At 36.5% G+C, this 21,737-nt stretch overlaps 2 protein-coding genes across 3 annotated transcripts; both read left to right on the plus strand.

Annotated features, from left to right (window-relative positions):
• The first annotated feature begins 549 nt into the window (after window positions 1-549).
• LOC110783710 (mitochondrial ATPase complex subunit ATP10) lies at window positions 550-13,865 on the plus strand. Of its 2 annotated transcripts, none has more exons than XM_021988056.2 (7): window positions 550-844; window positions 950-990; window positions 1,107-1,170; window positions 1,322-1,510; window positions 7,446-7,517; window positions 13,153-13,331; window positions 13,423-13,865. In XM_021988056.2, the coding sequence occupies exons 1-7, from the start codon at window positions 689-691 to the stop codon at window positions 13,535-13,537; spliced, it is 816 nt and encodes a 271-aa protein (XP_021843748.2). In that variant the 5' UTR covers window positions 550-688; the 3' UTR covers window positions 13,538-13,865. The 2 variants fall into 2 exon arrangements, with proteins under 2 accessions (XP_021843748.2, XP_021843749.2); XM_021988057.2 differs by having other exon boundaries at window positions 747-844; window positions 1,102-1,170.
• A 1,104-nt stretch (window positions 13,866-14,969) lies between these two features.
• On the plus strand, window positions 14,970-15,979 carry LOC110783712 (ras-related protein RABA4d-like). The gene has a single exon (XM_021988058.2). It carries the CDS (start codon window positions 15,125-15,127, stop codon window positions 15,812-15,814), a length of 690 nt encoding a protein of 229 aa, XP_021843750.1. The 5' UTR covers window positions 14,970-15,124; the 3' UTR covers window positions 15,815-15,979.
• Window positions 15,980-21,737: the final 5,758 nt, after the last annotated feature.

Raw genomic sequence — 21,737 nt, forward strand, 5'->3', positions numbered from 1 at the left:
CTTACATTACTAAAATACATTATGGAGTATTATATATTTGTCCATATGTCATGTTTCGTCTTCTCGGTCGTAACTTAATAGACTAAGACTAGAATCGCCTAATTAATCACTTGTGAAAATGTAATGATTAAATTGTCTTTCACTATAATTCTCATACCATAAATCATTGGACTTAGAACCATATACGCTTGAGTCTTATCCCTTAATTTTTTTTGCAAAATATTGTTACATGATAATGATTATAATAATGATAATAATAATTAAAATAATAATTAAAATAAAAATAAAAATAATAATGATTTTATGAATGACCACCAAATCTAAAGAGAAACAACCTAACCAAAACTCGAAAAACTCGATATAACCCGAAAAACCCATCTGATATGAACCGACCCGATATTGACCCGAAATCTTGACCTAAACCAGACCCGAACTGATTATAAAAAATTGAAGTAACCCAAAATCCGAATAGACCCGACCATACTCAAACCCGATTCAAAATATAATGACCCGATCTGAATGACCAGATTCAAACGACCCGTTTACCGGGTTGTCCAATCCACAAAGTCACAAACCCAGACCGGACCCAACACGACGGTTTTCTCGAATTGCCAGCTCGAGTAGCAGTTCGATCCTCCATCATCATCAAAACTCTGATACTTCAGGAGAGAGAAAGTTAGACAGAAAAATGTGGAGGGTTCAACGATTTACGAACCAAGCATCCACTGCAAGACGAGCATTTCTAAGCTCTCGGAAACAATCCTCGAATCATGATTCTTCCACATTTTCCCCATTTCCCAATCCTTCAAACTCTACCTCCATCCGCTTTCTCGACATTTACCAGGTTTCATATATGACTGTTTAATCATACTGAAATCTTGTTAATTTTGAAGGATTTTTGTGTATTTTAATAATTTGTGAATAATTGGTGTTAAATTTGTGATTTCAGATGGGAAACAAAGATGCAATTGATAAAGAGCGTGCTCGACTGTGTGTATTCATGATTTTTTAATCTGGATTTTATTCATCTTCTGAGGTTTCATTTTTTGTTTTGTTTTGATAATGATGTGAGTTGATGTGTTAATTCTTGTTTAACTTTAGGACAGTAAAGATGAGATGAGTAGGGGATATTTTGCAGATATGGCTGATCTCAAAAAAAATGGAGGCAAGGTAATTTTTTTTAATGTTATTTTTGTACATTTGGAGAGTTATTTCATTTAATTGCTGTCAAAATGTTGAAGTTTTATGTTATTTTGGTTGTTATAGACAATATACAAAATGGGTTTTCGTTGATTTGGGTTTGTGTTCTTAATATGGGTAGATTGCTATGGCAAATAAGATTCTAATCCCTGCGGCTGTTGCGGCAAAGTTTCCTACTTTGGAAGTTAGTTATTCAGATGGTAAAACATTTAAGCTGCCAATTGGGTCAGATGGTGATGTGATTAATCCCAACAAGACGGATGTTCCTAAGGCGACTTTACTTTGTCTATCGTTCCGTGCGAGTTCTCAGGTTTGCATTGGAACCATACCATATTATTTCATCTGTGCTTACTGTTTTACTGATCTCTGTGTTAATTTGTTGTGACATTTGTTGGAAGTTGTGGAATTAGAGGATTCCAGGCTTCTAGCCACCGTTACCTGATTCGCTAGTATGAGATTGGGTACGGGTTCGCCGTTCATTACCTAATTTGCTAAATAAGACCAAAAGTGTACCATTTTCATGTTATAATTCGCTTTTTTGGTTCGCGGTTCGTGGGTTGATTAGAGAATTAGGTAACATTGCTTCTAGCTATCATTTGTGAAGATTGCATTGTGGAATACCTTGATTGTACTTCATGTATTAGGTAGGATTGATCTAATTTTGGCTTAGCAAGTCATGTATTTCTAGTCTCCGAAGTGTTTCAGTCACTAAAGTGATTCAGTCACTTGGGTTTGTAGTTTTGTACTAATTTGTAGTGTTGGTTTCTAAATGGCTCCTTTTCTTGTTCTTCTGAGCTTTATCGGTTTCATTCCAAAAAGAAGACTATAATATTTTGTATCATATATCACTCAGCAGTAAGCACCTCTTTGTTTTCGCCTATTCTATATGCAGAATGTTGGAACTTATACTGTAGTATAAGTTGTTAGTTTGTTTCCTTAGTTTAGGAAGTTTGTTACTAGATACTAACTTGTACATATGTTAGTATAAATACCTAAGCTTGTATTATTCTCATAAATAACACAATTAATAAAATGTAGTCTTTAGTTTTTCTCTCAAAGCTCACGAGCTTCCAAGGCTCAACAATGGCTTCTTGCTTTCTTCTTCCTTTCTTCTTCCTATTTCCTCAATTCTAACATGGTATCAGAGCGGGAACGATCCCGGCTCTTCAATTCCGCATAATATTTTCGTTCAAATCAACTCATCAATTTCTTTTTCCCCAAAAATTTTCTGCTCCGAAATTTTGCTCGAATTGGGTCTTAATTCGACGAATTAGGGCTTTAATTCGCCCTAATATCTTCTAAAATCGCTCACAAATCTTCTTTAGAACCTTGAATCAAACAATTTTATGATTCTTGAGTTTTCCCCAAATTTTAGGGTTCTAGAATCTTACTACTGGAATTAATCGCAAGCGTTTCGTCAATTATTCCTCGCCGGCGATAACCAGAGGAAGATGAATAGTTACTGCCGCCTCCACTGCCACCCGTAACACCATTTTTTCACTATCAAAGGCGCGAAATCATCATCAAGATCTTCGCTGCCATTGAGGAAACTCTTGGAGAATTCAAGGTAGTGGATTACGATTCTTGAGTTCGTACGTTGTTTGGAGCGTTCTTGGTTTGATTTCTTGATCTCCTTGCTTACCTTCTTTAATTGCGAGTTGAATAAAGTTTCACATTATTTGAGTGATTCTCTGTTTAATTGGTTGATTTCTTGGCTTCTACTGCTTCCCCTGCCAATGATGTTGCTTAGTTTTGTCCTTCACCTGAAAACTCTCTCTCTCCTCAACCAAACTCCCAAAGAAAACCAACTTCAATTTCATCTCCCAAAACTGGGTTTCTAAACCTTCTGCAAATTAATTGATATGTTTTGTTAGTCCGGGTAACATATGCTTGAGTTGAGGTTTAAGAAATGTCAACTGCATCAGTTTATTTCCAATTGGTTTTGAATGTTCATTGGCTTCCAATTGGATGTTGTTCTAAGATGTTATTGTAGTTTGAAGTTCTGGTTCATGTCCGATTTGGGTAGTTCTTGACTGGACATTGAATTGAAGTGTGAGTGTATTGTTGGATGATGGTGGAGTATTGGTTTTAGGGATAGCAGAAGTAGAAGTTCATGCTGGAGAATTCAAAGAAGCGTTTATTGTAGCTAGTACTTTCATTGGAGGATTCTTTGTGACTTATGTCAAATTGTCCTCCAAGATGAAATCATACGAGTATGGGTGTTGTATGTGATTTGAAATGGTGGTTCTTATGTCAGTCCTGCAGATAACAGAGGTGGTTGTTGAATGTTGGCTTGATTTATTGCCAATAACATTGATTTTTTTTTTGGTGTTGAAGTTTGTTTGTGACCCAACAGAGGTTGAGGTTTTTTTTTGTGATGACCCAACAGAGGTTGAGGTTCATTTTGTGACCCATAGAGGTCCTTTCTCATTGATCCGTAAAGATCAATTTCATGATCCATTGTGATCTTTCTTTTGATGAGACCCATTGTGGCTCATTCTATCCGACCCATGGAGGTCATTTTCAGACCCACGGTGGTCCTCTTTCCGACCCATAGTGGTCAGTTTCGACCCAAAGTGGTCAATTCTCAAAAGACCCAAAGGGTCATTCTCAAATTGTTTCTTTTTTGATCAATTTCTATCTTCAGCTTTATTTTTCATAGCTGAATTTCTCATTCTTTTCCTCTCAAACACATTATCCTTCATTCTTCACATTGGAGTTACGGTGTATGTGTGTGATTGGTTAATGATCAATGGTGTATTTTGGAGCAGGAAGCTGATTCATGGTGGTTAGTTCAACCAAATTATTCTGATTGGTAGTTCCATTTGTATGAAGTATTCTGGTGGTGTTCTCATCAGTCAAGTTGTTGGTCATGGTTAGGAAACAACCATGGATTCACATAACAGTTTTCAGATGCTAAGTGTTGAAGAAACACAAAGGTGCAGTGTTCAAAACTTCAGATACCTCCCGTTGACAGTATTCCAGATGTTGTGGCTGCAGTTCTCATCGCCAAGAGGAGCAACCGAGAAACAACTGCTTCATTTCATGATTTCAAACTGAAAATGTTTAACACCATTTTCAGTTTGAGGGGGGGTGTTGGAACTTATACTGTAGTATAAGTTGTTAGTTTGTTTCCTTAGTTTAGGAAGTTTGTTACTAGATACTAACTTGTACATATGTTAGTATAAATACCTAAGCTTGTATTATTCTCATAAATAACACAATTAATAAAATGTAGTCTTTAGTTTTTCTCTCAAAGCTCACGAGCTTCCAAGGCTCAACAATGGCTTCTTGCTTTCTTCTTCCTTTCTTCTTCCTATTTCCTCAATTCTAACACAGAATTCGTCCATATCTATAAGACAATAGAACCCTTGAATCCTCTGTTCCTACTCCGTTGGACTTTTATAGTATTATATTTTTCTTAACTACACATCATACTCTCACATCTACCGGTTTTTGCATATAATATGTGCATGTCTCTAAGACATTAGGGTGTTGCTTATTCGTGAGAATACTGCTTTATCCCTTTCGTGCTATGAAGCTTATACAGTTTCAGAGAAAATCACCCAAATAATCAGCTCTGTTTTCCTGTCAGTTGATGATTAGTAGCTCACTTCCACAAAATCTCATGTGTTAATTCACGCCTACTGTTAGTTTCCTCAAACTCGCCTCCAGACGTCACTGGAAAAGGAACATTTGAAAAAGTCATGCTGAATACTTTGACTTTCAATTAAACGCAATGCACAAGTGGGATTTATTTTTGTTCTTATTTCGTATTATAAATTTGTCAGCAGTGTATAGCTTCCCATGCAATGCCCAAGAATAGTATAAACCTACTCCCTGGAGATGCTAGATTATTACTCCCTGACAACATAGTTCTTTAGGATGAGATAAATCCCTAATCCGTGGATTCTGCTATCCGCATTGCTGCATAACCAATCCCTTCGATATAGCATTTTCTTTAACCATGCTGCCTGACCGGAAATACTCATACTCCAAATGTTGCATTTCTTATATTGGTATAGACCCACTTCAACTACAGTTGCTCTTACGTGGGACTTAAGAGAAAAATCTGCACAAAATCTTGATTGCAGCTGCCTTATTCCTAACAGTTTCAGATATTCATACCCAGCTGAATTTGGTAGGCATACCCCCTCTCATGATAGTAGGGCTTTGTTATTTAACAGAATCCTTTCCGCATGAATACCTGCATGCACTCTCAAATAGATTAATTTTATTTTGTAGCAAAACTTTAGGAACAATTTTTCTGCGTGCTAATTGCTAAACTATACCGAGTTTATTTATTGTTGCATTTGACGTATCTTTGGATCTCCAGTTTCGGATTCTTTTCTAGTATGATGTGGGCGCAAATTTGTTAAGTGAAGAAGCGAGGAGAAAGAAAGGGAGATGAATGGTGGTAAGGTTGTTAGTTCAAAGAACAAAAGAAAGTTAATTCAGGAGCCTAATCACCTCAGGGAAACAAAAGAACTAATGAGCTTATAGGAGGAGCCGAGGAGGTTAACCACTTTAACTAGGTATAGTAAGGTAGTGGGCCTAGTGTCCGAGCTCTTTGGGCAACTGCGATTGAGCTTGCGACCAGGTACTTGATTGAGAATCTATAAGGAAAAATATCAATATATCTTTTGGTGAACTAAGGATTTGATTCCACCAATTATTACTACAAGATCACAGATTATCAACTAGGGGTGAACCCATTCTTGAAGAAAGCTGTGTGATGGGAGAACATTTGGAGGGCGTTTTGGACATTTTGGTCTGTAATTGATTAGTTTTTGTTTTTTTTAGGTTGGCACACAATTGTTGGAAGACGTTTGTAATTTTTTATTATAAGTGTGTCCAAGCTTCATGTATGCTTCATAGGTTTAATCAATATTAATGTCAGTGCTTGCGCTGTAGGATGATGCAGTTGCTTGATAACGTAGTTGCTTACATTTGTGATAGGAAAAAATAGAGAGGAGGTGTAGACAGCCCACAAATATACCTTTTGGGGTCAGTTGTCAAAACAAGCTTTTATAGTGGAATGAAGATATTTTCTTGTGGGAGATTCCTTTTCCAAGTTCTTAGGACTAGTATTGAACAATTTAATATCTTAGACTAAGATCTCTATCTTTGTTCTTGGTGGTCATTAGGATCTTTATAGAACTTCTTGGCTGCTTAGCAACTTAGGTTGTTTATAGGCGGTGACCTACCTATCCTTGTTCCATGATACATATCTTTAGTTAACTATGATTTCAAATGTAAGTTAATATGGAAAGTCACATGCCTTAGTCCGTGGTGATATTTTTCCACCTCGAAACATATCTTTATATTCATAAATTTTCATTACCACTTAGTTGGTATAAGTGGCAGTGGAAGTTCATGAAGACGAACACATGCTAAAGGATGGCAATATCACTCACGATTTGTGGCTCAAAGTAGAGATTAGAGAACATCATTTCAATCTTCCGTTGTCACGTACTTTACAATAATGTACTGTTTATGTAGAACAATAGAAGTATGGTAGGTTTTGGCAGTGATCCATACTGCATCAATCAATCTTTCTAGATGTGTAATAGTCAGTATGTGAGAAATGAGCAGCATATTATTCCTCAGATTAATTGTCAACCTCATCTTTCTTTGGAAAAACATAAGCCAAACACCTATCATTTGCAAAGAGTCTACTTTCCTTGAAAGGTTTGGCGAGGGGTCCTAAGGATTTTCCCTATCTCCTGAACAGCTTTTTGATCCTGCAAATTTTAAGCCATAGGAGTAGAATGAGAGGAGTGAGTCGAGTGACAGTGGGTCTCTTGATTCGCTTGGATTTGCACAGACATCTGGCCTTGTCCAGTTGTGGTTGTCCACTTAATCTGGATGTTCCAGGTTGTTGAGCCTTGTCATTTAAAGCTTTAAGCTACAAATTTCTGTACTATGCAGGAGTCTTCTCCTATTGAACCATAACTATGGCTAGAGCACACAATCATAAGCACAGCTAAAACGTGCACTGAATTCTTTTCATGCCGTGTTACTTTATTGCCTCCCTTCTATTTTTAAAGAATTAGTGAATATGCATTCGCTCCTTTGTTCAGTGTGAAATGTGTTAACTAATCAGCTGCACTGTTATGATACAAAATGCTTCAAATCTTTGAGTATTGCAACTTATCTAGATCTTTAGGTTTTCCTTCTCTGCGATTTTATGGTTGAGGTTTTCAACATGCTCTGTGGTCTGACTTTTCCATGTTTGTTTACAGGCTATGAATGATTCTTGGAGCAAACCGTTTCTTAGTGCTTTCAGTGATTCCAAGGATGTCCACCTTTATGAGGTATACACGTTTAATATCATACCTTAAGATTAAATATATCATCTGCTGATTGGACCCCCTAGCTACGCATGGTTATATTATGTATTGTGTTGTGTGGTTAAATTCTTAGTCTTTGATGCTATACCTATGTTATGAATGCATGTGGTATAATGCTAATGTTTGTCGGATTCAATACGAAACATGAATACAGTTCAAGTCCATGCAATGTCTATTATCACTTATGTGGCTTAAGGGTGTCCTCGGTTCTTCTTTCCTAAAGGATCTCTACACTATCTTGTTATGAACTACCATAATTTTCCTACCAAAAAATAAATTGGACAGAATCAATGGACAAATTAACAGAAGAAGGTGAATGTGATTAATATTTCTGCAAAACAGAAGCAATGAAAGATAAGTACAAGCTTTCAAGAGGCTTGCTCACTTCCAAAGTACAAAAGAAACTAAGGGGATACAAAACCCATAACAGAGAGGTATGAATTGAGAACCCCATATTCACCAAAATGTGTTTGATTTAATTAAGCAATGGTTTATGTTTCTTTACTTACTGTTTGCTATACACCTTGGAAAGGACTCAACTCAAAAGTAATTGTGCCATACTATCTTTTATCTAAACATACTCCATTGTTTTTGATTGATTTCTCACTTCAAAAATGTTTGCTTCATTGAGAGAACAAATGTACTCAATATCCTTTGTAGTATACACAAGCATAGGGGAAAAAGCTGGCAGTATGACTTCATTCCACTAGGTATATTGAACCCAAAAAACAAAAGAACAATACCCCCCCACCCCCCCCCCCCCCCCCCACCCCCCCGAAAAAAAGAACAATAAGAAAACAGGCTCTACCAATTTTCATGTTCAAATCAAACTAAAGAACAACTCAAAAGCTCAAATTGATGTACTGGGTACAAATATTGAGTTCCATAACTCAATTGATAGTTTGGAACACCTATTATTTTGCCCAAAAAGTAGCATCAATATCAGAGAAGAAAAGAAAAGGGACTTGTGCCCAAGAAGTACCCAATTCCCTCCCTTTGCTCTATTGTGAAATAATAAGGGCTTGATACTTGGGGGTATGTAGTTGGAATCTTCGGATATGAGGTAAGATTGAGATTCCATGGGGTTGGGATGGAGTTTGATACCTCCAAGTACCAGATTACAGGGAAAAAAAGGCAACCAAACATTATAACGGATTCAACTCTGTACCAATCCATTCCAAATACCCCTACCAAACACCCCCCAAAAGAATTCTCAAGTCTCAATATCTCTCACTTATCTATTACATTTCTTTGTTGATTTAACATGTTAGTGGTATAAAACTATAAATGGTGTTGAACATGATAAAGGTTTCTCTTTCAAGTGCATCTTCATTGGAACCTGCCCGTTTGAGATAATTTTCGCATGGCTGAAGAAGTTTACCAACCTAGCAGGCTAGCATTACTTAATTCCTATTCACAGATCATATTTTCAGTTATGTTATGGGCCGATGCCCTTTAGCTGAAGATGTGGATGTTAGCATATTGTTGTTAAGGGATAGACTGAAGCTTGAAAATAGTGGCCAAACAATCCAGCGCAGCTTTTATTCTTAACTTTTAGTGAATATGCATTCCTAACTTAAGCGTAACTGACAACATCGAGGGTTGTTGATTGAGCGAAAAGTCTTTTAAATTACTATTTTTGTCCGTCCCAAACACATGTCTTAGCATAACCATCTGAACCACCTTTCAGCTAGCTGCACTTTGATTTAGGGTTTGAGGTATTGTCTTGTTTATGCCTTTCCAAAGTTTCAGCTTTCACAATACTAGTCCCATAGTCTGGCTGGTACTATTATTTTCAGTTTTTCAAGGTCTTGCAGTGATCACTGATTCACTGCAAACTGGATATTGATTATTTATATACGGTATTAGATGAATTGCAGTTTCATGTTCGAGAGGGGTTCAAATCACTCTCTGATCAGTGGTTCCACTTCCAACTCTCCTATGTAGTACTTATGCAATATATGCCGAGAAGCTACCTCCAGGATAGGTCTTTCTAGTAGTATGTTACAGTGGTGTATTGGTGACTGGAATTATAAAATTATAATTGCTTCCACTAGATTATTGATAGTCCTAGGAAACTACGTTGAGCAGCTTGGTATTGTGCGTACCGTAGAGACCCAGAAGAATACAACGTTTCCTGGTATCTAGCAATCACTTTCTCTTGGGTTTAGATACTTGTGCTGCTGTCTCCTTTATTCTCTGATAAATTGATGGGTTGTTTCCTTTGAGAGACTTGAGTTTTAGACCCTCATCCCCTGTAACTAAAAGCTGAAATGAGTCCAGTTTTGACATTGAAAAATGCGCTTGACTATGTAAGAGATGCAGATGCTGGAGCAAGTCTTTTTTGGAAAGAGTATAACTGGTGTTCAGTGTAAGTTGGAGAAAGAACCAGAGTGATGGCCAGGGACTCAGTTACAAGCCAAGCCCAGAATTTGTCTTGCGGACTCTTGCCTTTATGGGTTTTGTTTGAGATGAGAGGAGGGTGGACAGGCTTGTCGAAATTGGTTGTTTAGTTTGTATCCCTTGGGACTTTAAGTTGATATGCACATATATTAGGATTTTACCAGCCACACATAAAATAATTATCTGAAAACCATGAAAAGTCAGGTTTTGTTTCTTTTGGAACATTCAAGCTTACGAGTCAGAGAACCGAGGACAGCTAAAGTCATGACCAACTTTTGTTTGCGAAAATTCCCTAGTATGCAAAATGGACAAATTGATTAAAGTCTTTGATAAATTTTGTTTTGTCCTGGCTTGTCCCTAAGTGAAAAGCTGAGTTCAAACAACTTAGTGGAATCAACTGATGGTGTCAAGCTATGAGTTGTGGATGACATCAGGTTATATAATAAATCCAGGTTCTGTCATCAATTTCAGCCACACATTGAAGAGCCAGCTCCTTTGGCAAGCTCACTTGCCAATTTGGACTCATATATGAGTCTAGCATGGTGAACTGTTGGAATGAACCAATGAGGCAAGGTATCACTTGCCAGCCAGGTTCTCACTAAATTAGTGTGCGGTCTGACGTAATGATTTGATGATATGTGGAATTGTGGATATAACTTGCAAACTTGAGCTCAGCTTGTGAAGGATTCCCCTGACTAGTTTATTAATACTTGCATTAATGTGTCCGTATGCCAACCCAAAAGTTAATACCTGATAACTTCACTTGGGAACATATGATTTCTGGGACGAGCAATGGCATTTCTGTTGATAGTTGAGATGGTAGGTGCGCAAATAGAGTGGACAGTTGAAAGATATGGGTAGTGAATCTAGTGAATGGCACCAAGAATACGTATAGGTCCATAGTAAGGGCCCATAGGATTATTCTGAATTTTGAACTCTCTTACTATTGGCACCTCCTGGAGGAAACGACAGAGAAGCTTGGAATATTGAGTTCCACAGACTGCTTTTCTAAGCTCCTGAAATTGATGTACCTCTTTTGTCTCTCTTGGTAGTCTCTAAAATAATCTTTTCAGGAGGGCATTTATACATGTTTATTGGACCTGAACCTTATTGTTCTTAAAGGCCCTACTCTGCTACTGTCTGGGGTTGGATGTCATTAAAAAGCAACGATTGATGATATCAATGTCTTTGTATCTTGAGGATTTTAATATAACACATTCTCTCCCTATTTGCACGTGAAGAAAAGCTCATACTTTTTTTCATTTTTATGTGTTCGTAAGTTAACTTTTGATCTTGCACTCCAACATCCACTTTGTACTCGTCAATTTCTGGGCAACAAGGTGCCACAAGGCCCAATATTATTTGGTTGGAAATAAATGAAGAAAAATATTGCTATACGTCTATTCAATTTAGATAGGTAAGATGCCTAAAAGGCTACACCCTTAAGTAGGGGTTGGTTTATGAAACTAGGCCTCAAAGGCGCTCAGCTTCAAGTGGCAAAAGGAATTAAGCAGGTTTTCACTCTCCTTTTACCACTTGTTTGCATGCTGCTTTTGGGTGTGTGTGTGATTGTTTAGATGTGTCATCATCATGTTCATGTTGTTTCATGATCTGTTTTCTGTTTAAAATGGGTTAGAAACATGAATTGCTTTACAGACGTATCTTATGGAACATCAATAGAACTGATTGTTAAGGCGAAGGTATCTCTTAAGGTGAGGTCTTCTGTATGGATATTGGCGTTAGGGAGAATTAACACTAAGGAGCCAATGACATGCTCCAAAAGCGTAGGCCAAGTTTGGTTATTTCCCGGTTATGTGCTTCCTTTGCCGTGATAATTTGTTTTCATACACTATGAAATGGCGAGTTACCTTCAGAAGAAGTTGTATGCGCTTCATGAGGAATTCTGGGTTTTCCTTTCAGAGATGACGGATAGCTACAAAGCTAGGGTGTTTGGCAAGGGTAAGGAGAAGAGATTATTATGGCACAAAGTGTTCATGGAAATTATGTGGTATCTGGAGAGGAACTTGAAAGTTCTTTAAAGTGTTCTATTAACTTCTGACTGCGCAAGGTCACATAATTAGCTTTTTTTTTTGTTGAATTAACAAGGTATCCACATCTGACAGTGTGACTTTATCACTCATTCACACATTTAGCATTCTTATGAGCTGAGGTGGGTGGGGCTTTCTACTCGGTTGGCGAGGTACAATGAAATTGGGGTAGTCTGTAATTTTGTTTTCCAGAGCTTGTCCTTATTGTTTTTTCTCCTTTTCTCCTACTGCTATTACAAACTCTTTTCTTATAATTTTTTTTTAAAAGTAGAACTAATTGTTTATGTTTGTTGGTAGCATTCTGTAATCTATATGTTACTTGGACTTAGGTACTCATGACGGATACGAGTATGTGTTTAAATGTTGGACTAGACGAAAATTTCAATATTTTTGGTCAAACTTGGATCCTTGATCATTCTGACAGTTACTGGATCTATGTAATAAACTCACTGCTTAGCACAGAAAACAATAGAGAATGACAGGAATATTTTAGGGAAAATAGAGGAATGGATTGATTGATTTGCTCAAAAAGGACAGCTTACAAAATAAAGGGGTGACTTGAGGCCACTACTCTCAATAGACAGCTTTAGGCTGTTACTCTCCTAAGGAATAATCACTCACAAAATGCCTGCATAATCTGATTACCCCCTTTCCCTTTTATTTACATCCCGTTGGTATTTCTTGTCCTATTCCTCTTTATTCCCTTGCTGACCTGGCAGCACTGCTTGTTTCTCAGAAGCTTCCTGGTGCACCTTCCTATTTTGTCTTCTTCTGGAATACGTAAACTGCAGAGTTGGCCTGGCCTTCATCTGATTTGGGTTTGTTGCAATCTAGTAAATTGCTGAAAAGCATTATTGCTAATTGAAGGTGTAAAGGCTTGACTGCTGTTTGGTACCAGGCTTTCTAACTGCTCTCGAGAGATCATTGTGCAAGTGCAAGTGCAAGTGCAAGTGCAAGTGCAAGTCTTTTGGAGATTGGCAGATTAGTCGTTACATCAAATATCAATGAGATCAGCAAATGCTTATGATATCATTTTAATTCTTCATTATTTGTAGTCATAGCAGTGGACATTCTTCCACATATTTTTGCCTCTATATTTCCTGTTTACTGTCTACCTTGAAGTTAACAAGTGCAAGTTTTCATACCAGGTATCTTTTGTGGACTCATGGTTGCTGTCACGAAATCCTGTGAAATGGCTCTTGCTTCGAATGATGAAGAAATCAAAACCAACTGAGAATACAGGTGCACTGCAAAGACAGTTTGTCTATTCATTTGGCGATCACTATTACTTCAGAAAAGAAGTCAAGATATTGAACCTTTTGACTGGGTATGGGACCATTTGTCTTCTCTTAGTAGGTTGTATTATCAGTAACTTGTAACTATTTCGTTTATATTTTGGACAAATTGTCTTTTTACAGGTACACGCTATTGCTTGACAAATTTGGTAGAATAAGATGGCAAGGTTTCGGAGCAGCAACAGAAGAAGAGTTGTCAACACTTCTGTCATCCACGTCTCATCTACTAGAGGAGTAAGCTCTCAAAATCACGTTTTATGCCGAATTTCAGGCGAAGTTGTGTAACATGAACAATAGCACATCCGGGGGCCGGAACTCTAGATTGTGTTGATTTTGAGTAAATTCCAAGTGGTGTTTGACAGCACAAGCTGAATTTTGTATCCTCCATCACCTGGGTTTATGTTTGCTTGCTTGGTACACCCGACAAGCTCTCATTTCTGGTTTCACAGGCATCTTTCTTTTCCTTGACAGTCATGTACTCTGAAAATGAAACAAATGTCAATAGGTTTTACGCGTACCTGGTATACAATAAATTTACAGATTTTCATAGTAGTACCCTTTACCAATTGACTTCCCAATTGTTAACATTGTTTTTGTTTGGCTTTACCATTGTCATTAAGACTATTCTGATAAGCAAACGTTAATAACTTCATAATTTGATGTCAAGTTACCTAATAAAAAAATAGAAAAATAAAATAAATACACTAACTTGCAAGTTTTAAAATCATCTACTCCCAACCCTTAAAAAATTACCCATATTCTTTGTGGGTTGTTATTGATCCATTTTACCAACCCATGTGCACATTTACAACCCAAATACTACGGGGTAATAGAGTGAAGTTTGTTATATAAGACAATCTTTTAGGGGCGGAGGCAGGAGAGAGTATGACGGAAGTATATTTATGGTTGTGTTACAATCTTTCAAGGTATTGTTGACTATAGACACACATGCTACTTTGTGACAAGTCCCGCAAACAAGCAGACAAATTCCAATTCAAGGATTGGGACAACTACAAGTATAAAGTCCCTCTGTCTATGATACACTTAGTTATTAGCCATTGTAGTTTCAACCAAACTAATTATGGTGATTCTCTTACCTTGGTTTGTTCAAGCTTTTGGAAGTTCATAATTTATAGAAAGATTATACCGTAGTTTTGATTTGCTGCTGATATTCTTTCGAATTCTGAAATCCAAGTCAAAAGTTAAGGTCTTCAACTAGAGTGTTGTTTGGATCAATTTCATAACAATCCTTGGTAATTTGCAGATATGTTGTCATTATATATGCATATCTAACTTGAAGGTTTTGCTACTATGACCGTAGGTTTTTTTTTTGTGGTGCAAATGAGCCAGCGGGGATGAGAATCGATCCCAGGATCACCTGAACCGGGATGGAAGCTCTAACCAACTGAGCTATCCATCACTCTCTACTATGACCGTAGGTAATAGGTTAGTGGGAGGGATCAAAGTCTCAACTTCATTACTGCCAACTTGGTGAACATGACTTAGGCGTGCTTGACAAGGTAAAACATCAGTAAACAATGTCCATTAAATTAAGGGTCGGGGCAAGATGACAGGTGAGACATTAGACATGTATAGGACTATGTAAAACATGCATCCAATGCACATCGGAAGCAAAAGCAATATTGGTGCTCATCTGATTAATTGGCAATTTGGCATTGCTAAAAAGTCAAAACCACAAAACTCTTTGCTGTTTCTGATCAATCCTGTAGTTTTAATTAGTCACTCTGATTTTCCTTTAAAATCAGGTAGCTTAGGTATTTGAATACTGAGTAGGTGATCGAATAAAAAACAAGGGATCTGAAGGATGTCGAATAGGAATCTGAATCTGTATGGAGGTCTGAATCAGAAAATAGACTACGTGTTCAAAGTGGTATTAATAGGAGATTCAGCAGTGGGAAAATCTCAACTCCTGGCTCGGTTTGCTAGGAATGAGTTTAGCATCGACTCAAAGGCCACCATCGGTGTTGAGTTCCAAACTCGTACCCTTATCATAGACACCAAAACAGTCAAGGCTCAAATTTGGGATACAGCCGGCCAGGAGAGGTATAGGGCAGTAACAAGTGCTTACTATAGAGGTGCTGTAGGAGCAATGCTGGTCTATGACATCACAAAACGGCAGACATTTGATCACGTCTCTCGTTGGCTGGAGGAGTTGCGTAGTCATGCTGATAACAACATGATCATCATGCTGATAGGAAACAAATCTGATCTGGGTTCCCTTAGAGCTGTATCAATTGAGGATGCCAAAGAATTTGCAGAAAGGGAAGGTCTTTTCTTCTTGGAAACCTCTGCTCTTGAGGCTTTAAATGTTGAGATTGCATTTCTGACTATTCTTACAGACATATATCGTGTTGTAACCAAGAAAACCCTTGTTGCTAATGATGAAGCTGATGCTGCTACTGGTTCTAACCTTCTTAATGCCAAACAAATTCTTCTTCCTGGACAAACCCAAACAACCGCTGGGCCTAATTTCGGATGTTGCATGTCTTCATGATGATCAATCTTCTTCCTTACGTTTTCCATTACTCACTTATTTCAACATTTCTTTCCTTCCTTCAAAACCCAGGTCTGCACTCTCTGCACTCAACACTCCCTTCTTTTCTTTGCTCTCTCTGTGCGTTTGTGTCCTCTCTGTTATATATCAGTGTCTGCCTGTCTGCAAGAATCTGCAGTTTCTTTTTTTTTTTTTTTTTTTTTTTTTTTTTTTTTTTTTTTCCCCAGAGATCTCCACATTATGGATTTTAGAAGATTTCCTCTTTTCTTTTCCGTCTCTCTTTTGCATTTGACAATTTTGTAAGCAACAAATTGATGAAACTCGTAATCTGGAAAAACAAAAAGTAGTCCGTAAATGATAGATTTTATAGGTAACCACGTCCAGTGCCCATTTGTTATTGCAGCAGCACGAAGGAACATATTTAATTTGACATATACATTCCAGCTAGAGCTGTCAAAACGGTTATTCGAGTCGTGTTCGAGTCAGGTCATCCCGAGTCTTAGGTCGTGTCAGGTCACTTTATCACCCGAGTTCATGCTGGGTTCTGATCGAGACATATTCGAGTCCGATTGAATTTCGGGTTTAGATCAAGTTTGGATCGGGCAATTATCAGGTTGGTTTTACTCTTGCGCATTGGTCAAGATTGTGTCTGATAACTAATGTAGATGATCAAGTTTTTAGCCTATGTTTTGTTCTTATATCGTAAAAATTAATGTTCAAATTTGAGTTTTATTCTAATTGACCATGTCATCAACAAATCGCGTGTTCTTAGCCTGGTCAATGACAAGTCGAATTATTAACATGTCGGGTTAAATCAAGTTGCTATAGGTCGGGTGACTCGGGTCACTAACAAGTTATGTCGTTATAATCAGGTTCAAATCATTGTCAGGTCGGGTGTCGAATGGGGTACCAATCGGGTTGGTTCTGTTATCAGTCATCTTCCGGTCGGTTGTCGAGTTCGGGTCATACAATATCGGTTCAGACCAGTCAGGTTAGGGGATTTCTATTTTAATAACAATTCGATTCCTGCTCAATTACAAGTCAAAGTCACTTCAGGTGGGGTCATAGGTCGAGTCTATATTTGAAAATTCTAATTCCAACATGTTTTAAAGTCCTTTCACAGCCTTTGTCCTTTGGGACCGAGAAGAGTGGGATACTTTTAGTTTTATAACTAGTTAGTGTCCCGGACGATGCACCGGATAGTAGAAAGATGGATCAATTAGATTATTATATAACTCGTTTAAAATCCAATTTATCTTGTTACATAATTACAATATATCTAATTTTCAGTATGCTTTAATAAATTTTATCATGTAATTATTAGTAACTCGTAAATGTGATTACTAATTAATGATGTGAGACTATGAAATAATCCAGATCATTTTTCTAATTATATTGACTTAATATAGTTTTGAACGTATAAAAAACAACAAATGAGTTGTGGCATAGTGGTTAAAATATGTGACTAACAAATGAGAGGTCACGGGTTCGAAACGTATAGCTAACATTTTTTCATCTTCAAGAAGGTAAAGGTGAAGACATGTGTCTTAACGACTCGCAAATTTTATGAGATGTCATATCAAAGATGACGATGCGCCATGTCATCCTTGTATAGGAAGCGACATGTGGCAAGATGACATTATTTGCCTCGGAGGTTTAACAATAGTATAGATATGATCAAACGTGCATGAAAAAATCACACCAAAAAGTCTAAAAATCTCCATATCTTAGGGAAAGGCAATAGATTAGAACAAAAAACATGAAAATAAAATAAAATAACTAAACGAAAGCTTTTCTAAGAAGCCAAAGAAATATTTCTTCTCAAGGAAGCTAATACAAGGGAGGTGTTCATAGTGGTCTTTGACCTCTGCCGGTGACCTCCCCAGAACATGGCCTGCATTTTCTACCACCGATCTTCCAACGCTTCACGACGAAAACCAACTTGGGCTGAATATGTAGTCTTCACATCACCAACGACGAGAAGAGATTGTTGAAAAACATGGGCGGAGACACGTCTATAGTGACAACAATGTCCAATGCCGGATCGAACCAGTAACAACCTCTTCTGTAATTCATGAATTTTTAGATCTAACTTCAAAAAGAAAGCAGAAAAATCAACTAAAGCCTTTCAGATGACATAGACAAAATATCCATAAAATTCCAATTAAGCCTCAAAAGCAAGGACAAGGATACAAAATCCTTTCAAATCATTAAAGATCCGGAAATATAGATCAATTATTTCCCATACTCAAGTTGTAGAATAATTTTTATCATCCAAACAATGGATAGAGACCTAAACAATTAGAAGTACCAAATCTAAAAACAAGTATCAATTAAATAATGATCAAAAGGATGAATAATCCTTAAATTAGTCATAAGAATCTTGCGATGCAGGGCCAAAAAGAAAAATTCAGAACAATATGACATGATTATTGGAAGGAATAATAATAGCTCACAAGAAGAACTGAAGGACATAAACAAAGATGAAGGGAGGTTCATTTTTTACATGAAAAATGGCGGAGGAACTTAGGAGGAAACCCTCCTCATAAAAGGTGTTCGATGACCGGGATAGGAGTGCGGACATTTCAAGGAGTTTCAATTCCCTTTGTACAAGACCAATCCTTAGAGCACTTCCTAGCTAGCTAGCTGCCGAATGTTACTTTACATCCTGATGGCTACTTCATATCGACGTATTCCATATTCCCATAATGAAGTGTATTAAAAATATGCATATATTTTTCTCGAAAAAAGAACCTAAACAGTGTAAATTATGAATATAAATTGCGTAAAAACAGAAATCTGTCTTTTTCATTCTCTCACTTCAAATTTTATCTCTCTCCTAAAATTTTTCTCTTTCCATTTGCATTTTCTCTCTCCAAACACCGCCACTAAACCTATGGAAATCATTCTCATTTCTCCACAAAACACTATAATTCGACGAATAATGCAACAAATTTGAAAAAAAGAACAAACAAATTAATGTTTTTTGTCAAGAGCTCTCCCCCTTCCTATTTATTTTATTTAAAATATTTAATCCACACTTACCCCACTTCTTTCACTCTTTAATAAAATCAACTCACTTTTATTAAAATTCGTGCAGGTCAGCACTAATTATTTCCCTACGGAGGGAGTAATATTTAAGTAAATTAGAATTTTTTTGGTTGAATCTCCACTTTTTCCATTTTTTTTTGCCAAATTCATCGAAAAGAACGGATCTATATATTTTATAGGCAATTTTGTTAAAAAGGACCTTTTATAACCCAAATTTTGCGAGAAAGGACCTTATATAATTTTTTTGTGAAATCACACCTTAATGTAAATTTTTTTGCGAGAAATGACCTTATATAATCTTTTTTTGTGAAATCACACCCTAATATAATTTTATTTTGCGAAAGACAACCAAAAGTAAATTTCCGGCATTTACTGAGCTTTTTCGGCCATTGACTTGCACGTGAGAAGCACGTGTGACTTGATTTTGCTAATCACACCCAATTTTCCTTCAAAATTCTAAGCTTTAAAACCTAAAGTTGAAAAAAAAAATCAAAAAAAAATCAAGTTTGAAAATTCAAGACTCGGGAAAATCAATGTCTTTAGCCAACGTAAGCCACACGTGCTGCTCACGTGCAAGTCAATGGTCGGAAAAGCTCAGTCAATGCCGGAAACTTTCCTTAGGTCCTTTCTCGCAAAAAAATTACTTTAAGGTGTGTTTTCACAAAAAAAATTATGTAAGGTATTTTCTCGCAAAATTTGAGTTATAAAAGGTCCTTTTTGGCAAATTTGCCTATTTTATATGTTCGGATATGGATTTTAAGAATGTTCATATTTGTGTATGGTTATGTTCAATTTGTGAGACTCTGATGTTCATATCCATTTATTATGAAGATTAAATATATGTTTGTTAATTAAGTCCTGGAACTTGTTGATTCTGAGAATAAAATGTTCGTTTTTGTTGCATGTAGTATTTTCATTTTTTTGTGTAAGTGATTAATTTTTTTTTTTTTTGAGATCTCCATTCTCTTGCTATATGTTTTCAAAAGTTTCAGATCTAGATTTTTTTGAGGTTCCTATGAATACATGATTATTCTGATACACTGCAATTGTCGATGATAGTATACTGGTAGGAAATGATTGTATATTATGGAAAAATGAAGGTATATTGTTGTTTGTAAATGCGAAAGAAAGATATGAGAGAGATGTCATGGATGAAGCAGATGAGAGGGAATACATGGATGAAGAAGGTGACAGAGAATGACAACTTTTTCGAAAATTTGGAATTAATGTACGTGTTATTTGAAACATCTTCATTGTTAACCGGTTCTAAATTTGACGCCCCTCGTCAATTATAATTTTACCCATTTTTTCTTGTTTATTACGCATTTGCCACTTGATTGGCTTGTTTTGTTAATCAAGGAGATTGACTAGCAATTGCTTAGAGAAGTGATTAGATATAATTGAGACACATAGGCCACGACATGTGTCATCCAAAGTTTAAAAATGGTTGTATTGCAATTTCCATCTAAAAAGAGGGGTGAAATAGGAATCAAAAAATTACACATAAAACTTGACTATGTTGCGGCTTTTTATATAGGTAAAGATACCGCTATAAAAGGAAGGAAATTAGGAAGCCTTCGCCTAACACTTGTTAAGCACAATCAGATATTTTGGCAAATGCGCAAAAAAAAGCATGTATGCACCTTAAAGGTATAAATTGTTGTAACTTTTTATCAAACTCTAAATTAATCATCCTCTTTCGGTATTTCAAATTTTCATTTTATCAATTGTCTCTTCTATTACACAGTTAAACACGATCAATATTTTAAATAGAGATAAAATACGTATATCATAAGGAATCAAAAACTAGTTAACTTATTTTATATTAAAAAACATAATTACCAAACTAGCTTATGGATCGGAGTAACATAATTTGATCTCATTATTATTGATAGACAAATGCCTATATTTAGAGCCAAGACATATAACCTACATAGCGTAGAGACGTAGATTTTGTAAATCCCGTAAAATTTTATCACATATCTATATATCAACGAACAATGATATGTCTATAACTACAATATCCTTAACAAAATGGAAAATTTGGTAATATTAATCCAACCTTTGGCCGATTTTCTTTTATTAATCCCACCTACGACATATTTTTTAATAATCCCACCTTTACTACCCGACGACTTTTATTGGGCTTAAGTGGCCGGTAATCGGTGAAAAAGTCAACGAGATGGTGATGAATTGATGATGATGACTGAATATATCGAGAGAGAGTACTGCCATGTAGAGAAATAATGCCGCTTACAACAGTTTTATGACCTGTTGGGCCCAATAAAAGTTGTTGGGTAATAAAGGTGGGATTATTAAAAAATATGTCGTAAGTGGGCTTAATAAAAGAAAATCGGTCAAAGGTTGGATTAATATTACCAAATTTTCCTAACAAAATTTGACACAATTTTAGATTGCATGAAATAATGACAAGCATTACTTGGACCAGCCATACATCTTTTTCTAAGTAACCCCGTGATCCTCACTACGACGGTAAAATCCATCTTCTCTAACTTCCCAAAAACAAACATGGCCCATCAAATCGTCATTTCTCTCCCAAAATATATCAATACTTATATCAGGGATCGCCATCTAATAGAAATGGCAAAAAAGCGCTTTGTACCTTTGATACTAGTCTCAAAACCAAAATGATATTGTTGTCCTTTTTGAAGAACATGGGTACCTAGATCATTATCCTTTTCTTGGCAACGAAGCGTAATAGGTTGTTGCCCGAGTTTGAGTGCATTGATAATATAAATGTCAAAATGCTTAAATTACCTCAAGCTACCAACGACATAAAATTGATTTGTAGGAGAACTTGTGCACATATTAAAAATGTGATTAATTGGTTGATAAAACGACTCATTGTTTT

The sequence above is a fragment of the Spinacia oleracea genome, chromosome 4 (assembly GCF_020520425.1).
Source record: "Spinacia oleracea cultivar Varoflay chromosome 4, BTI_SOV_V1, whole genome shotgun sequence".
In the NCBI taxonomy this organism is placed as follows: domain Eukaryota; kingdom Viridiplantae; phylum Streptophyta; class Magnoliopsida; order Caryophyllales; family Amaranthaceae; genus Spinacia; species Spinacia oleracea.